This window comes from Grampus griseus, assembly GCF_964374135.1.
Source record: "Grampus griseus genome assembly, chromosome: 15".
In the NCBI taxonomy this organism is placed as follows: Eukaryota; Metazoa; Chordata; class Mammalia; order Artiodactyla; family Delphinidae; genus Grampus; species Grampus griseus.
The window spans coordinates 30450685-30469368 of record NC_139009.1 but is presented as its reverse complement, the minus strand read 5'-3'; the positions used below and the strand labels follow the sequence as shown (position 1 = coordinate 30469368).

Below are 18684 nucleotides of genomic sequence, written 5' to 3'. Positions count from 1 at the left end.
CCTCCATTTGCCAGTCTAAGACATTCCATTTTATAGGAATGCAGAAGGAAAGAGGGAAAAGTAATGGCCAATTCATTTCTTCCTGGTTACTGGTCAGATTCTTAGCAGCTGCCTCTTCTTGGATTTCTTCCACAAAGAAATTATTTTTCTACCTGTTAATTACCTTGCTGACTGTAGATACTTCACCCATTAAAAAACAAAACCACACTTTGTGTCTAAATCACTTTTCTTTAGCTATTTGTTCAAGGGCTATGTGAGCCCTAAACTGTAATCGGGCTTCCACGGAATAGTCTTTGTAGTTTTTTATGTTTTCTAGGTTTTTTATTGCACTGGCATAATCTCCTTTTAGATAGTATAGAATTCCCAGTTCATGGTATGAATATGGCACCAAATAGTGGTCCTGTTTTAACACTTTCTCCTTTTGAATGACATGATTAAAGTAGTGCTCAGCCATCGAATATTTGCCTAAGTATTTCAGGCACAGACCTTTCAGTAAATTTAAGAAATTTATGTCATCTGTGCCATACTCTTTACTTGGATTTTCTTGTAAAAGTTCTCCTCCTTTGTCCATTATTGAAAGCCAGGTTGAAATAAGCTCTAGGTTTTTGCTCATGACTCGGAAACCACTCCAGGCATACATGAGTTCCAAAATGGGCTGTGCTGTAAACCAGCCTGCAGTGGTCGCATAGCGCTGACCCTTCTCAGCAACAAACTTTTCTATTGGCACCGAAGTTCCTAAAATTCTGATTCTCAGGTTATCCACGTTTAAGAAGAGAGAGCTCACGTCCTCACTTACCGATTTCACAAAATCAGAAGGAAGCACGGCCAGTAGGGAAGCTTTAGCGAACGAATACATTGCCTTGGACCACCTGCTGTGTTGAAACAGTAGCTCAGCAGAGTGGTAAGCCTGCTTCCAATCTAGCAGAAAAATGTGGTACCACATGAGTTCCCAGTAACAGAGGTGATGAACCTGCTTCCATTCGTTCTGAATAAAAATGCACTCCTCTAATGTTAATTGGGCAGGTTTAAAATATCCTTTCAACATACTAAAACGTGCATGAAAAAATTGAAGTATGACACAGTTTGGAAATTTCTGGAGGTAGATTAGGGAGAGATTCTCTGCAGCAGAACTGTGGCTCTTTTCAACACCAAAAGCTACGGAGATATAATTGTAATAAAAGAATAGAGTCAAAACACTTAAGATATTATTTGTATGGGATTCAGATGCACTGTCATGAAGCAAAGTCAAGCCTACCTCTCTATTGCCGGAATATCAACAACATTGAGTAGTTTAAGTGTCTTTCGTGGCACAAGTGATAATATCAAATTGAATACTCCAAGTCCAAATTTTATGCCTCCAACCGGGTGTCTGTAAGTTTTACTTTGGTAATTAGGTATCTGTGTTAATACTCGCTGACAATCTTTGTATATCTGGCAACTTAACCCAACGTTGATCCCGCTTTTAAGAAAACAAAGCACACTGTCATCCTGTATAAACGTTACAGTGGATGTCAAGATCAAACACTCAGCATAGCAGACTTCTGCATGCAATTCCTCTTCTTTGATAGCATTTATTCCCTGCTTATTCACTAGACGAGAAAAACTCATCATCCTAGATTTTCTTCGGAAACTATTACAGGTTCTCAAAGCTTCCTTTGTGGCAGTCATCCCAATTTCTATCTCCTGTGGATCAAAAGTCAAGAAGGCCTTGATGACCGTAAGGATACCATAAATTCGGGCAGGGTACACGCTGTTTTTCGACCATGGATAAATGAGATGTATGGCATCTGAGAATCTGTTATTTAGAAATAAATACAATCTAGTTGTGCATTCCTCCAGCGAAGATATTAGATCCATTGTTGTTGCTGCGGGGATACTTTCATAGGCAACTTTGAACTTGTCCTCCTTATCATTTTCTCCCTTACTAAATGATGTAAGGCCATCCTCATTATTTTCTCTTTTATTCAGAGGAGGTGACATATTTGTTTCCCCCCTTTAGAAATGAGAAATATCTGAAGTGGAGTGATGTGGCTGCAATGAGGGTAGCTCCTGCTCTCCAGACTGGGGTCACTTCCTCCACAGCCTGAAGTGTTGCTGTTATAACAGAGGCAAACAAACTAATAGTTGTGAGGTGTAGCATTAGGATATTCTCATCTCTGTCGGACAAAGGGAGAAAAAGGACAATTTTATTTAACTAGAAGATGAATTTCTGAAAAGTTCAAATCATCTGGAATGTACTAAAGAAAACATGCTCTTTTAGAATACTGGGAAGCAAATCCTTTGTAAACAGAAGACCTCTTTTGTTAACCATCCCTCCAGACTACCATTTTCAATAGATCATTCTTTTGTGTATTTGTGTTGTAGAACTGTACTATGACAGTTGTACAAAGAGAGTGAATTCTCTACAGGAAGACCTTGGGGGCAAGAACCTGTTGGGAAAGAAGAATGTATTTGCATAGGTCTCTAGTTAAGACTAGAGGAAGGGGTAAGTTGTCCAGATCAAAGACTAAAGATGATGGGAATTAAAAATCCACCCCATGCTATTCTTAGTACCACTGCTGTGCTTGTATATATTTTCGTAGAAAACTAGGTCTTGATAAAATATTACGGTTAATTGTATAGGACTCTGGACATGGACAGTGCTGTGTAAACTAGAAAGATTTCCTCGCATTGCTGCAATTAGGAAAAGAACTCAAATGTAATAGTTTTGATCACAGCGTTACTATAGCATCTTGGTAGGAAGGTGGGGTGAGGGTGGGCACAATGGAAAACCAATTCCAACTAGCAAGCTACTTAATATATTCATAATAATACAATAGGTTCAATTAATCTATTTGTAAAAATAGAAACCGCAAAAAAAAAATAGAAACCACAGACAAAATACTTCAATAGTAAATTTCACAATGTTTAACAATAATTACAAACAGTTTAAAATGTACTTTAATTCTGTATTTTTATATGTTAAAAGACAGGAGGGGAAAGTAAAACAGAGGAGAACATTCAAAGGAAAAGAGAGAGAAAAGCAGAAGAGATGCAGGTTTTTACACAGAGGGAAGAGAGAAAACAGAGGGAAAATAAGTTATATATGAGAAAAAATGAATGGGGGAGGACAGCCTCGAAGATATTATTTTAATAAAATTGCTTGTTTTTACACCTTAAGGTTTAGTTATGTTTCAGTATTAGCAACTGTAATCACTATTCGTTGAAAAGCTAAGTTAATTACACATTTAACTAAAAGGCTCAGCTCTGACTGGAAAAGCTCTGAAGCCCATTAAGAGACAAATTATTTTTGGGACTGCAGTAGTGGCTAGATTAAGGTTGGCTGGAGAAACCTAGATGAGGGCCATACTTAACTCAAGGACAAAGTTTCCTTTCCTCTGGCCTAAAGCTTTCAAATTATATTCCCTAGAATCCCTATTCCCCAGCAAAGACGGCTCAAATTTTACTTTTTCTGAAACCTTACCTAAGTCTGTCAGCATAATCTCTCTGATGGCATGCTGTATATATCTTTATTAGTATTTATCTCACTGCACTGTAATTATTTATACACCTGCTTTCACCACTGGCCTGGGAGCTTCAAGGCATGATTTGTATTTTATTCAGCATTATATCCCAGTTCTAGTACAATCCCTTGAACAAAGTAGGCATTAATAAATGGTTGCTAAATGGATTCGGGTGCCCACACCTTTCTAGGAATTTCTTGAAAGCGAGCTGTGAACTTATCTTTCTGTTACTTAATTGCTAGGTTTGCTACTCCCAGAGTCACCATGTTACGCATTAGAGCCTCAGACCTTATTCATCTTATAACTGAAAGTTTGTACTCTTTTACCAACCTCTCCCTATTTCCCTCACCCCCCTTATTCCCTATTCTTAATGTTCCCATAAGGAGACTTTTCTGCTAGAGAAATACTCCTGGCTGGTGGGCCTCCTTCTGGCTGGGAGTTGATAGAAGGAACTAGGGACGTGTCCTTCTATGCCTTCTGAATTCCTTCTTTTGGAAACAGCCTGTGCAAAGTCTGAAACCAAAAAACAGGAAGTTTGTTTTTTGCTCTCCAGCTACATGTGGGACCAGGTGGGTAAATTTGTTTAATTAAGGGGTGGCCGCATAAGTTAGCCCACGTGGCAGCACATCTGACGTCACAGTAACTATCAACTTAGTCAAAAAGGTCATGTTTTGATTTCCTTCTGCCTCACTCTTGCATCTGTATCTCATTGGTTCTGAACCCAGGGAAGGAAAAGGGATGTTATTTGCTGACTCCCAAAACCATCTCCTTCTCCTCCTTCTCTTGTATTTCCTATCTGGATGGTTGACGCCATCATTCACCGTAGACTCTTTTTTTTCTCCTCCCATATCCATCGGTGACCAAACTCTGGCAATTTTACTTTGCTGAATGAGGTGCCTCTCTCTTGTCCTCCAAATCACCCTGGGCATACTTCTTTAACAAGGCTTATCCCTAAGGTTAGAAGATGGTAAAATGCAAAGACTGTGAAGTTAGGCTGCTAAGGTGTGAATCCTGATTCTCCCACTTGCTTGGCCTCCGTTTTCTCATCTGCAAATAGGGAATAATAGTACTTCTACCAAAAAGTGGTTGGGAGAATTAGGTGAATTAATACTTGAAAAGCAGTCGGGATAATATCTGGCATATATAGTAAATACTCAATATATTATTCTATACCCATCCCCCCAGAGCCTGGAATATAGTAGGTGTTTACTGAATTTTTTAAATGGGATTTAGGATGCAGACTGCTATGTTTGGGAGTCCCAAAGCTTTTGGTGATAGAGGCAGAGTCATACTCCTATCATTCTTTTGCTTAAAATGCGCTATCTGAAGTGTCTTCTTTACTTCTATCTGCTTGTCTGTGTTTGGAAGGATCACTCTAGTGATTAGGAAAGGCTAATGCTGAGCCAGGAAGATCAGACAGCTAGGGAGCTCGAGTAAGGTAGAGAAGGAAAGGCTGAAGATACAGAAAGGAACAATTCAATAAAAAGGAGGTAGTTGGGGGTGCACAGAGCACAGCTGAAGGGAGGATAAGATGAGAAAAATCTCTTCCACTAACACAGAAGAGTCTTCCTTCCAGTCATTCATTCAGTACATACTTAACTGAGCTCTTTCCACATGCTAAGCACTATTCTTGGTGCTGTGGGTACAGCAGTGGACAAAACGAAGACCCTGCTGTTGGGCTTCCCCGGTGGCGATGTGGTTAAGAATCTGCCTGCCAATGCAGGTTCAAGCCCTGGTCCAGGAAGATCCCACATGCCACGGAGAAGCTAAGCCTGTGCACCACAACTACTGAGCCTGCACTCTAGACCCCGCGAGCCACAACTACTGAGCCCACGTGCCACACTTAATGAAGCCCGCGCGCCTAAAGCCCATGTTCCGCAACAAGAGCAATGAGAAGCCTGTGCACCGCAACGAAGAGTAGCCCCCGCTTACGCAACTAGAGAAAGCCTGCGCACAGCAACGAAGATGCGACGCAGCCAAAAATAAATAAATTTATTTTTAAAAAAACAAAAACAAACACCCTGCTGTCATGGAATTAATTTTCTTAGGGAAGAGACATGAGGGAGGGACATCGTGATGGGGGAGAAAAGCAATAAATAAATGAATAAATAGCATGTCAGCTGGGTTCTTTGAGAAGATAAACAAAATAGATAAACCATTAGCCAGACTCATCAAGAAAAAAAGGAAGAAGACTCAAATCAATAGAATTAGAAATGAAAAAGGAGAAGTAACAACTGACACAGCAGAAATACAAAAGATCATGAGAGATTACTACAAGCAACTCTATGCCAATAAAATGGACAACCTGGAAGAAATGGACAAATTCTTAGAAATGCACAACCTGCCAAGACTGAATCAGGAAGAAATAGAAAATATGAACAGACCAATCACTAGCACTGAAATTGAAACTGTGATTAAAAATCTTCCAACAAACAAAAGCCCAGGACCAGATGGCTTCACAGGCGAATTCTATCAAACATTTAGAGAAGAGCTAACACCTATCCTTCTCAAACTCTTCCAACATATAGCAGAGGGAGGAACACTCCCAAATTCATTCTACGAGGCCACCATCATCTTGATACCAAAACCAGACAAGGATGTCACAAAGAAAGAAAACTACAGGCCAATATCACTGATGAACATAGATGCAAAAATCCTCAACAAAATACTAGCAATCAGAATCCAACAGCACATTAAACAGATCATACACCATGATCAAGTGGGGTTTATTCCAGGAATGCAAGGATTCTTCAATATACGCAAATCAATTAATGTGATAAACCATATTAACAAATTGAAGGAGAAAAACCATATGATCATCTCAATAGATGCAGAGAAAGCTTTTGACAAAATTCAACACCCATTGATGATAAAAACCCTGCAGAAAGTAACCATAGAGGGAACCTTCCTCAACATAATAAAGGCCATATATGACAAACCCACAGCCAACATCATCCTCAATGGTGAAAAACTGAAAGCATTTCACTAAGATCAGGAACAAGACAAGGTTGCTCACTCTCACCACTCTTATTCAATATAGTTTTGGAAGTTTTATCCACTGCAATCAGAGAAGAAAAGGAAATAAAAGGAATCCAAATCGGAAAAGAAGTAAAGCTGTCACTGTTTGCAGATGACATGATACTATACATAGAGAATCCTAAAGATGCAACCAGAAAACTACTAGAGGTAATCAATGAATTTGGTAAAGTATCAGGATACAAAATTAATGCACAGAAATCTCTAGCATTCTTACACACTAATGATGAAAAATCTGAAAGTGAAATCAAGAAAACACTCCCATTTACCATTGCAACAAAAAGAATAAAATATCTAGGAATAAACCTACCTAAGGAGACAAAAGACCTGTATGCAGAAAACTATAAGACACTGATGAAAGAAATTAAAGATGATACAAACAGATGGAGAGATATACCATGTTCTTGGATTGGAAGAATCAACATTGTGAAAATGACTCTACTACCCAAAGCAATCTACAGATTCAATGCAATCCCTATCAAACTACCACTGGCATTTTTCACAGAAATAGAACGAAAAATTTCACAATTTGCATGGAAACACAAAAGACACCGAATAGCCAAAACAATCTTGAGAACGAAAAACGGAGCTGGAGGAATCAGGTTCCCTGACTTCAGACTATACTACAAAGCTACAGTAATCAAGACAGTGTGGTACTGGCACAAAAACAGAAAGATACATCAATGGAACAGGATAGAAAGCCCAGAGATAAACCCACACACATATGCTCACCTTATCTTTGATAAAGGAGGCAGGAATGTACAGTGGAGAAAGGACAGCCTCTTCAATAAGTGGTGCTGGGGAAACTGGACAGGTACATGTAAAAGTATGAGATTAGATCACTCCCTAACACCATACACAAAAATAAGCTCAAAATTGATTAAAGACCTAAATGTAAGGCCAGAAACTATCAAACTCTTAGAGGAAAACATAGGCAGAACACTCTGTGACATAAATCACAGCAAGGTCCTTTTTGACCCACCTCCTAGAGAAATGGAAATAAAAACAAAAATAAACAAATGGGACCTAATGAAACTACAACGCTTTTGCACAGCAAAGGAAACCATAAACAAGACAAAAAGACAACCCTCAGAATGGGAGAAAATATTTGCAAATGAGGCAACTGACAAAGGATTAATTTCCAAAATTTACAAGCATCTCATGCAGCTCAATAACAAGAAACAAACAACCCAATCCAAAAATGGGCAGAAGACCTAAATAGACATTTCTCCAAAGAAGACATACAGACTGCCAACAAACACATGAAAGAATGCTCAACATCATTAATCATTAGAGAAATGCAAATCAAAACTACAATGAGATATCATCTCACACCAGTGAGAATGGCATCATCAAAAAATCTAGAAACAATAAATGCTGGAGAGGGTGTGGAGAAAAGGGAACACTCCTGCAGAGCTGGTGGGAATGTGAATTAGTACAGCCACTATGGAGAACAGTATGGAGGTTCCTTAAAAAACTACAAATAGAAATACCATATGACCCAGCAATCCCACTACTGGGCATATACCCTGAGAAAACCATAATTCAAAAAGAGTCATGTACCAGAATGTTCATTGCAGCTCTATTTACAATAGCCCAGATATGGAAACAACGTAAGTGCCCATCATCGGATGAATGGATAAAGATGTGGCACATATATACAATGGAATATTACTCAGCCATAAAAAGAAACGAAATTGAGCTATTTGCAATGAGGTGGATAGACCTAGAGTCTGTGATACAGAGTGAAGTAAGTCAGAAAGAGAAAGACAAATACCATATGCTAACACATATATATGGAATTTAAGGGGGAAAAATGTCATGAAGAACCTAAGGTAAGACAGGAATAAAGACACAGATCTACTGGAGAACGGACTTGAGGATATGGGGAGGGGGAAGGGTGAGCTGTGACAAAGCGAGAGAGAGGCATGGAACTATATACACTACCAAACGTAAGGTAGATAGCGAATGGGAAGCAGCCGCATAGGACAGGGAGATCAGCTCAGTGCTTTGTGACCGCCTGGAGGGGTGGGACAGGGAGGGTGGGAGGGAGGGAGACGCAAGAGGGAAGAGATATGGGATCATATGTATATGTATAACTGATTCACTTTGTTATAAAGCAGAAACTAACACACCATTGTAAAGCAATTATACCCCAATAAAGATGTTAAAAAAAACTAGCATGTCAGCTGTTGACATATGCTAGAAGAAGAATAAAACAGGTTAAGACAGAATAAAGAATTTAGAGACGGATGAGGTGTGAGGTACTTGCTAGTATATGGTGGGGAGCCAGGAAAGGTCTCCCTGATAAGGTGAAATTTGAGCAGAGATGTAGAAGATGTGAGGGTCTCTTGATTTCTTCTTTCAGTCTAAGATAAGTGAACATCCTGTGTGTTCCTATGATGCCCTGTGCTTACCTCTATCACAGCACTTGATATATATATTTTTTCAAGTGTCTGTCTTCTGACTGCATCTTTTATATCTGTCTTCATCACAGAGTACAATGACTGGCACTTAGTCATTAACCTAAATGAATATTTATCACATGGCTATAACAGTTTTCAATTCACATATACTACGATAAATTCAGGATGAAGTAATCAATCAACTGTTAAAACTGTAAGAGTCTGCACAGATATAGAGAAGAGACTTGTGGATGCCAAGGGGGAGGTGGGGTGGGGGAAGAATGGATTGTGAATATGGGATTAGCAGATACAACTACATATAGAATGGATAAACAAAAAGGTCCTACTGTTTAGCACAGGGAACTATATTGAATATCCTGAGATAAACCATAATGGAAAATAATGTAAAAAAGAATGTATATATTTATATATATGTATAACTGAATCACTCTGCTGTACAGCAGAAATTAACACAATATTGTAAATCAACTATACTTCAATTTTAAAAAATTTGAAAAAAAGAGAGAAAAAGCTAAACTTGTAGCAACAGAGGTTAGAATGGTGGTTACCAGAGGATGGGAGGTAGGGGAATTGGAGAAATGTTGTTTAAGAGTATAAACTTGCAACTGGTACATAAATAAATCCTGGAGATCTAATGCACAGCATAATGATTAGAGTCAACAATATTGTATTATAAACTTCAAGATGTCTGAGAGACTAGATCTTAATTGTTCTCACCACAAAATAGGAATGATAATTATGTGACATGACAGACATGTTAGCTAATACTACAGTGGTAATCACACTGCAATATGTAAATATATCAAATCAACTTATAAATCTTAAACTTATACAATGTTATATGTCAATTACATATCAATTAAAAATGTAAGCTTCTGAAAAAAACTATAAGAGTCTGGAAAATTTAACAGTGAACACAAATAATTGAAGTCCTTAATAAGGTAAGAGTTCCTATGAATCAGTAAGATAGAAGAAACACTCCAACAGAAAAATCAGCAAGCGACATAAACAAAATGCCAGTGAGCATAATGTTCAGTCTCACTGTAAATCAACAAAATACAAATGAAAAAAAATCCATTAAAAAATCAAACTTGGCAGATAAAAAATTTATAACATCCAATATTAATGAAGGTGCAAAGAACCAAATATCCTTGTGTGTTACTTGGTGGGTGTATAAATGGCTATAACCCTTTTGGAGAGCTACTTGGCAACATGTTTTAAAGCTTTTATATTTTTTTATACTGTTTGATCCAGTAATTTCACTTACGGAATTATTCTAAAGAAATAATCAGGGATATGCATTTATACAAGTTGTATACACTTCAGCATTATTTATAATATAAAAAAATGAAAACAATCTAAATTTCTTACAACAAAGGATACCCATACAATGGAATACCATGCAAATATTATAAGGTTGTAGAATATTTAATGACTTGGAAAATTGTTTATGGTATAATATACCATATTAGTCAGGGTTCTCCAGAGAAACAAAACCAATACCAAATATCTGGCAGCATAGTAAACATATAAAGGCCATATATGACAAACCCACAGCAAGCATCATACTCAATGGTGAAAAGCTGAAAGCATTTCCTCTAAGATCAGGAACAAGACAAGGATTCCCACTCTTGCCACTTTTATTCAACATAGTTTTGGAAGTCCTAGCCACAGCAATCAGAGAAGAAAAAGAAATAAAAGGAATCCAAATTGGAAAGGAAGAAGTCAAACTGTCACTGTTTGCAGATGACATAATACTATACATAGAAAGTCCTAAAGATGCCACCAGAAAACTACTAAATCTCACCAATGAATTCAGTAGAGTTGCAGGATGCAAAATTAATATACAGAAATCTGCTGCATTTCTAAACAGTAACAATGAACTATCAGAAAGAGAAATTAAGAAAACAATCCCATTTACCATTGCATCAAGAAGAATAAAATATCTAGGAATAAACCTACCTAAGGAGGTAAAAGACCTGTACTCAGAAAACTAGAAGACACTGATGAAAACTGAAGATGACACAAACTGATGGTAAGATACACCATGTTCTTGGATTGGAAGAATTAATACTGTTAAAAATGATCATACTACCCAAGGCAATCTACAGATTCAATTCTATCCTTATCAAAATACCAGTGGCGTTTTTCACATAACTGGAACAAATAATTTTAAAATTTGTATGGAAACATAAAAGACCCAAACAGCCAAAACAATCTTGAGAAAAAAGAACAGAGCTGGAAGAATCACACTCCCTGACTTCAGATTATACTACAAAGATACAGTCATCAAAACAGTATGGTACTGGGACTTCCCTGGTGGTGCAGTGGTTAAGAATCTGCCTGCCAATGCAGGGGACACGGGTTCGAGCCCTGGTCCGGGAAGATCCCACATGCCACAGAGCAACTAAGCCCGTGCGCCACAACTACTGATCCTGCGCTCTGGAGCCCACGAGCCACAACTGTTGAAGCCCATGCACCTAGAGCCCGTGCTCTGCAACAAGAGAAGTCACGAAAATGAGAGGCCCACACACCACAACAAAGAGTAGCCCCTGCTCACTGCAACTAGAGAAAGCCCACAAGCAGCAATGAAGACCCAACACAGCCAAATAACAAACTAACTAAATTAATTAATAAAAAAAAAAAAACCAGGGACTTCCCTGGTGGTGCAGTGGTTGAGAATCTGTCTGCCAATGCATAGGACACGAGTTCAAGCCCTGGTCTGGGAAGATCCCACATGCTGTGGAGCAACTAAGCCCATGTGCCACAACTACTGAGCCTGCACTCTAGACCCCACGAGCCACAACTACTGAGCCCACGTGCCACAACTACTGAAGACCATGCGCTTAGAGTCCGTGTTCTGCAACAAGACAAGCCACTGCAATGAGAAGCTCACGCACCACAACGAAGAGTAGCCCCCGCTTGCTGCAACTAGAGAAAGCCCGCACGCAGCAACAAAGACCCAATGCAGCAAAAAAAACCCCGAAAAAACAAAAAACAAAACTCAAAAAAACCCAGTATGGTACTGGCACAAAAACAAACATATAGATCAGTGGAACAGAATAGAGAACCCAGAAATAATCCCATGCATTTATTATCAATTAATCTATGACAAAGGAGGAAGACTATACAATGGAGAAAAAGTAGTCTCTTCAATAAGTGGTGCTGGGAAAACAGGACAGCTACATGTAAAAGTATGAAATTAGAACATTCTCTAACATCATATACAAAAAATAAACTCAAAGTGGATTAAAGACCTAAATGTAAGACCAGATACCATAAAACTGCTAGAGGAAAACATAGGCAAATCTAGAAAAATGGTACAGATGAACCTGTTTGCAAGGCAGAAATAGACACAGACATAGAGAACAAACGTATGGACACCAAGGGGAGGAATGGGGCTGGGATGAACTGGGAGATTGGGATTGACATATATACACTAATATGTATAAAATAGATAACTAATGAGAACCTGCTGTATAGCACAGGGTCTACTTAATGCTCTGTGGTGACCTAAATGGGAAGGAAATCCAAAAAAGAGGGGATATATGTATACATATGGCTGATTCACTTCACTGTACAGTGGAAACTAACACAATATTGTAAAACAACTATACCCAAATTAAAAAAAATAAGAAAAACAAGAAGTGATGACACACACACACACACAAAAGAAAAATACAGGCAGAACGCTCTTTGACATAAATCGCAGCAGTATTTTTTTGGAGCTACCTCCTGGAGTAAACGAAATAAAAGCAAAAATAAACAAATGGGACCTAATTAAACTTAAAGCTTTTGCACAGCAAAGGAAACCACTGATAAAACTAAAAGACAACCTACTGAATGGGAGAAAATATCTGCAAGTGATATGACTGATAAGGGGTTAATATCCAACATATATTAACAGCTCATACAACTCAACATCAAAAAAAACAAACAACCCAATTTTAAAAATGGGCAGAAGACCTGAACAGACATTTTTCCAAAGAGGAAATGCAGATGGCCAGCAGTCACATGAAAAGATGCTCAACATTGCTAGTCATTGGGGAAATGCAAATCAAAATCACAATGAGATATCACCTCATATGTCAGAATGGCCATCATCAAAAAGAACACAAATAAGAAATGTTGGCAAGAATGAGGAGAAAAGGGAAGCCTGGTACATCATTGGTGCGAATGTAAATTGGTGCAGCCACTATGGAAAACAGTATGGCGGTTTCTCAAAAAACTAAAAACAGGGCTTCCCTGGTGGCGCAGTGGTTGAGAGTCCGCCTGCCGATGCAGGGGACACGGGTTCGTGCCCCGGTCTGGGAAGATCCCACGTGCCGCGGAGCGGCTGGGCCCGTGAGCTATGGCCGCTGAGCCTGCGCATCCGGAGCCTGTGTTCCGCAACGGGAGAGGACACAACAGTGAGTAGGCCCACGTACCTCAAAAAAAAAAAAAAAAAAACTAAAAACAGAACTACCATATGACCCAGCAATTCCACTCCTGGCTATATATTTGAAAAAAACAAAAACACTAATTCAAAAGACACATGTACCCCAATATTCATAGCAGCAGGATTTACAATTGCCAAGATACGGAAGCAACCTAAGTTGGAGGGCATTATGCTAAGTGAAATAAGTCAGACAGAGAAAGACAAGTACTGTATGCTCTCACTTTTATGTGGAACCTAAAAAATAACAACAAACTAGTGAACATAACAAAAAAGAAGCAGATTCACAGACACAGAGAACTAGTTGTTACCAGTGGGGAGAGAAAAGGGGGGAGGTATAAAATAAACTACAAGGATTTACTGTACAACATGGGGAATATACAATATAGTTTTACATTTACTATAAGTGAATTTTAACCTTTAAAAATTGTGAATCACTATATTGTAATCTGTACCTTATATAATATTGTACATCAACTATACTTCAATTAAAAAATAATTTTAAAAATTCTAGGATAAAGTAGAGTTTTTGTTGTTGCTTTAAATACCAACGGTGTCCTACAGAAAAATGGTAGTACATCTGCAGGTTTCACAGGCACATTTTTATAACATAAAACAAATGTTTCACTGCAACTCTCAGAGTTGATGAAAAGCCAAAACAAGTTACTTTTGGGGAGGCAGTATGGCTCAAAAGAAAGCTCTATGGACTGAGAGAATCAGAGGTTCAGATTTGGACCTAAATAGCTGAATAACCTTGGGAAAATAATTTGTAAATATTAATCGATCAACAACCATGTGAAATAGTTTCTTAGTAGAATTCATTAATGCTACAAATATTACTGAGAAACTAGTACTCCATAGGCCACGCACAGCGCCAGACAGTAGGAATGTATCAGTGAGTAAAACAAAGTCCCTGCCCTTGTGGATCTCACACTGTGAGAGACTCTCACAGAATAAATGAAGAGTCAGAGGTGAGAAGAGCTATGAAGGAAAATAAAGGTGAGTAAACTGTATAGAGTGCGGGAGAAGCGCATATTATAATGTTGAAGCACTATTACAAAAGTACTATATTTGCTTAAAAAAACACAAAATCTTCAAACAATACAGAAGACTATGCTGTACAGTTAAACGACGAAGGCTCCTTTCTGTCTTCAACCAAATTCCACTTCCCAGAGGCAACCACAGTTAACAGTTTGGGAGTATACATATTAATGCTAGATTCTTCCCATATTAACTATCCTGTTTAATTCCCCCGTTACTTCTTCCACTTAAGATATTTATATTTATATTTAAGATTACATTTAATTTTTTATTATAAGTAATACAGGTCATAACAGAAAAAAATTTTTAAATAACTAAAACTCATGTAAACTACATTCATAATACCACCCACCCACAGATAGCATCATTAAAACCTCCATTTTCTTCTGTGAAATCCTGAGCCTAGAATGACAAGTATAGTAACATGTTCCAATTAACACTACTAAACAGTGATTCTCAGTTCAAACTTGGAATTCGTCTGTCTCCAAGCCTCTCACTTTAAAAAGAAAAATTATAGAAAACTGTAAAATACAGAAAAATAAAATAAAACTTAAATTACTTTTATTAATGATTTATTTTTACAAAACCAGAATTATTCTGTGCATGCACATTGTTTTGAAATCTGCTTTCCTACTTAACTATATACCATTAACATTTTTCTGACATTAAAGTCTTATACAATGTGCTTTTTTTAAGTAAATTTTAAAAATTTATTTATTTATTCATTTATTTAATTTTTGGCTGCATTGGGTCTTTGCTGCTGCACGCGGGCTTTCTCTAGCTGCAGTGAGCGGGGGCCACTCCTCGCTGCTGGGTGCAGGCTTCTCATTGTGGTGGCCTCTCCTGCTGCAGAGCACAGGCTCTAGGCGCGCGGGCCCCAGTAGTTGTGGCTCGCAGGCTCAGAGCGCAGGCCCAGCAGCTGTGGCGCACGGGCCTAGCTACTCCGCGGCATGTGGGATCCTCCTGGACCAGGGCCCGAACCCCTATCCCCTGCATTGGCAGGCGGACTCCCAACCACTGCGCCATCAGGGAAGCCCCTACAATGTGGTGTTTTTTTTTTTTTTTTTCTTGTGGTACACGGGCCTCTCACTGTTGTGGCCTCTCCCGTTGCGGAGCACAGGCTCCGGACGCGCAGGCTCAGCGGCCATGGCTCACGGGCCCAGCCGCTCCGCGGCATGCGGGATCTTCCCGCACCGGGGCACGAACCCGAGTCCCCTGCATCGGCAGGCGGACTCTCAACCACTAGCGCCACCAGGGAAGCCCCTACAATGTGGTTTTTAATGGCCATAACATATGTAACAAATTTATGTGCCATAACATTTAACCAATCCCTTGTTTGATTTTCAAGCTATTTCCAATTTTTGACATTATAAATAAGATCCTACCAACATTTTTGCATATGAATCTTTATGCATATCTATGATTAATTCTAGAATGAATTCTAGGAAATAAGATTGCTAGGCCAAAATATACGTACAATTTAATAATTTTAAAACATTGCCAAATTGACCCCCTCAAATGTATTATTTCACATTCCCATTAGTCTGTGTAAGTGCCAATTTCACTGCACTCCTGACAAAAATAGCATGTTGTGTTAATTTGCATTTTTGGTAAGGTTAGACATTTTTTCTTTTTAAAAAATATTTTTTTAAAAATTTATTTATTTATTAGTTTTGGCTGTGTTGGGTCTTCTGTTTCTGTGCGAGGACTTTCTCTAGTTGTGGCGAGCGGGGGCCACTCTTCATCGCGGTGCGCGGGCCTCTCACTGTTCAGGCCTCTCCCGTTGCGGAGCACAGGCTCCAGACGCTCAGGCTCAGCGGCCATGGCTCACGGGTCCAGCCGCTCCGCAGCATGTGGGATCTTCCCGGACCGGGGCACGAACCCGTGTCCCCTGCATCGGCAGGTGGGCTCTCAACCACTGCGCCACCAGGGAAGCCCCTTAACCACGTTTTTTATGTCCTGATACTTCAGCTTCCTTATCTGCAAAATGGGGTTTAATAATAGTACCTATTTCAGAGAGTCGTTAGGATTGGATGAGGTAAACCAAGTATATAACATTGCACGGTGTCTAGCACACTGAGTGTTCAATAAATGTTAGTAGTAGGAGGAGTAGCAGTAGGTTGACTAATCTTTGTCATTTGCTAAAAATTTGATATGATCCAGCGCATGGACGAAATTGAAGTTTCATCAAAGCTGGGGAAGAAACTCCGGAACGTGGTGGTGACCAGCCTTAAGTGGCCACTCCTAAGATGTTTTTGTCTCTTCACTCGATGACTTCAGTAAGGGAAATTGTCACTTTTCTTCTTTGACCCAGTCCACACAGAGAAAAATAATCTGACACATATAACACAAAAACTCAGAAAAAGAAAGTTTCTTCATGAAAAGTAAATCCCCAGGAATCCCAAAATCACATGCTGAAACGTTCTTAAGGTTTCTGTGCAACGGTATTTTCCTGTGGAATAGGGAGATATGTGTTCAGGAGCAATGTGGAAATTGTCACTTTTATTACAAAATTTAGTCTTGGAGGCTAATATCTATGAGATTAGGTATACGTAAAAAAAAAAAACAGAAAAACAAATAGGGACTTCTCTGGCGGTCCAGTGGTTAGGACTCAGTCCTTCCATTGCTGGGGGCCTGGGTTCGATCCCTGGTCGGGGAGCTAAGATCCCGAAAGCAGCACGCCCAAAAAAATAAAACAAATTAAAAAAAAAATTTTTAAGCAAATAAAATCTACTTCAAATCTTATGACAAATGGATACATACACTGTAACTCTCAAATAGATAATTAAGTTAAAACTGCATATGAAAGAAATGGCTTGAAATTCAGAGATAGGAGGACTTTTGTTAGATCACTAGTCTAACAACCTCATTTTTCAAATGAGACTAAGACCTAGAATTTCAGCATGATGAGTGCAGTGTTCCCAAATCCTGCTACAAAGACTGTCAGTCTGTCTGAACTTTAATGAAAATTTTTCCCATCTCAGAAAAATATAAACTATTGCCAACCACTCTTTCTTGGGAAAAACCATCCTTTATTCTGTGACTATGTCTTTCTTTTTTTTTTTTTTTCTGGTAAAATGCTCCTCCCCCCAATTTTTTTTAAATGAAAGGATGCTGAGGATAATTTTTTTTTAAGTCTCACGTGTTTTCTTGATAGAAAAAGTTTGTCCCCTCCATCCCCCCAATTTTTTCAGATCTATCTAGCTCCCCAAATTCAAGAATCTAGAATCTCTAGTAAAGAACAAAGCATGACTTAACCCCCCCAAAAAATTGAGAAAAAGTCAGAGAGTAAGAAAATTTTAAAAAGAAGAGGGCTTCCCTGGTGGCACAGTCGTTGAGAACTTGACTGCCAATGCAGGGGACACGGGTTTGAACCCTGGTCTGGGAAGATCCCACATGCTGCGGAGCAACTAGGCAAAACATCAAACAAAGTCTCTAAGTACAGCTGAGAGGTGGTCAATAACATAGATTCGCTCCTTCCAAGATAGTGCTAAGTGCTAAACTCAAAGTCTAAGGTAGTCTAGCTCTCTCTAATTAAGACACCAAGCTGACCAAGTCCCTTTCATTAATACTCTTCCTTTAGAGAAGGAACAACACAAGTGATTGTTTTAGGGCTTGATAACGTTACAGTTTCTCACTTTTTAATGAAATCAGGCATTCCTCAGAAAGCCTCCCTCTTCCTGGATTGCTTTACATGCCTAAACCATCCATTTAGGTAATATTTGTATCAGTGGATCGCTCTTGCATCACAATTTTTCCTAGTTTACTCCTTGCAGTTGATCAAAGCACTGGTGCTCTTTAACTGTTGCTCCCCTCTTCCTCCTATATACATCAGTACTGATTGCAGCCCAGTACTTGGCTAATGAGAAGTTAATTTCTTTACACAATATGAAAGACTTATAAACATGCCTCTAATAATTTTTCCTTCCCAGAATTTAAAAGTATTCTAGAGGGAATAGAAGAGTATGAAATGTTGAAACAAGAAAAGGAAGTTGTGGTTGAACATAGCTGTTTGGATTGACCTACAGTACAAACATACACAGAACATACATAAATACATATTAAAAGACTAGTGTTGGGGGAATTCCTGGGTAGTCCAGTGGTTAGGACGCCACACTTTCACTGCTGAGGGCCTAGGTTCAATCCCTGGTTGGGGAACTAAGATCCCGGAAGCCTTGAGGCAAAAAAACGAACCAAAAAAAAAAACTACTGTTGGTAATACTATTCTAATAAAGACTATTCT

The 18684-nt window shown here is 38.8% G+C and overlaps 1 protein-coding gene across 1 annotated transcript; it reads right to left on the bottom strand.

Moving 5' to 3' along the window:
- Positions 1-220: 220 nt before the first annotated feature.
- On the bottom strand, positions 221-1980 carry LOC309833557 (tetratricopeptide repeat protein 39B-like; the record flags this gene model as incomplete). Its single annotated transcript, XM_082671948.1, is given in 2 exon segments — positions 221-1275; positions 1278-1980. Coding segments are annotated over 2 exon segments (1758 nt in total).
- Between the last annotated feature and the right edge of the window lie 16704 nt (positions 1981-18684).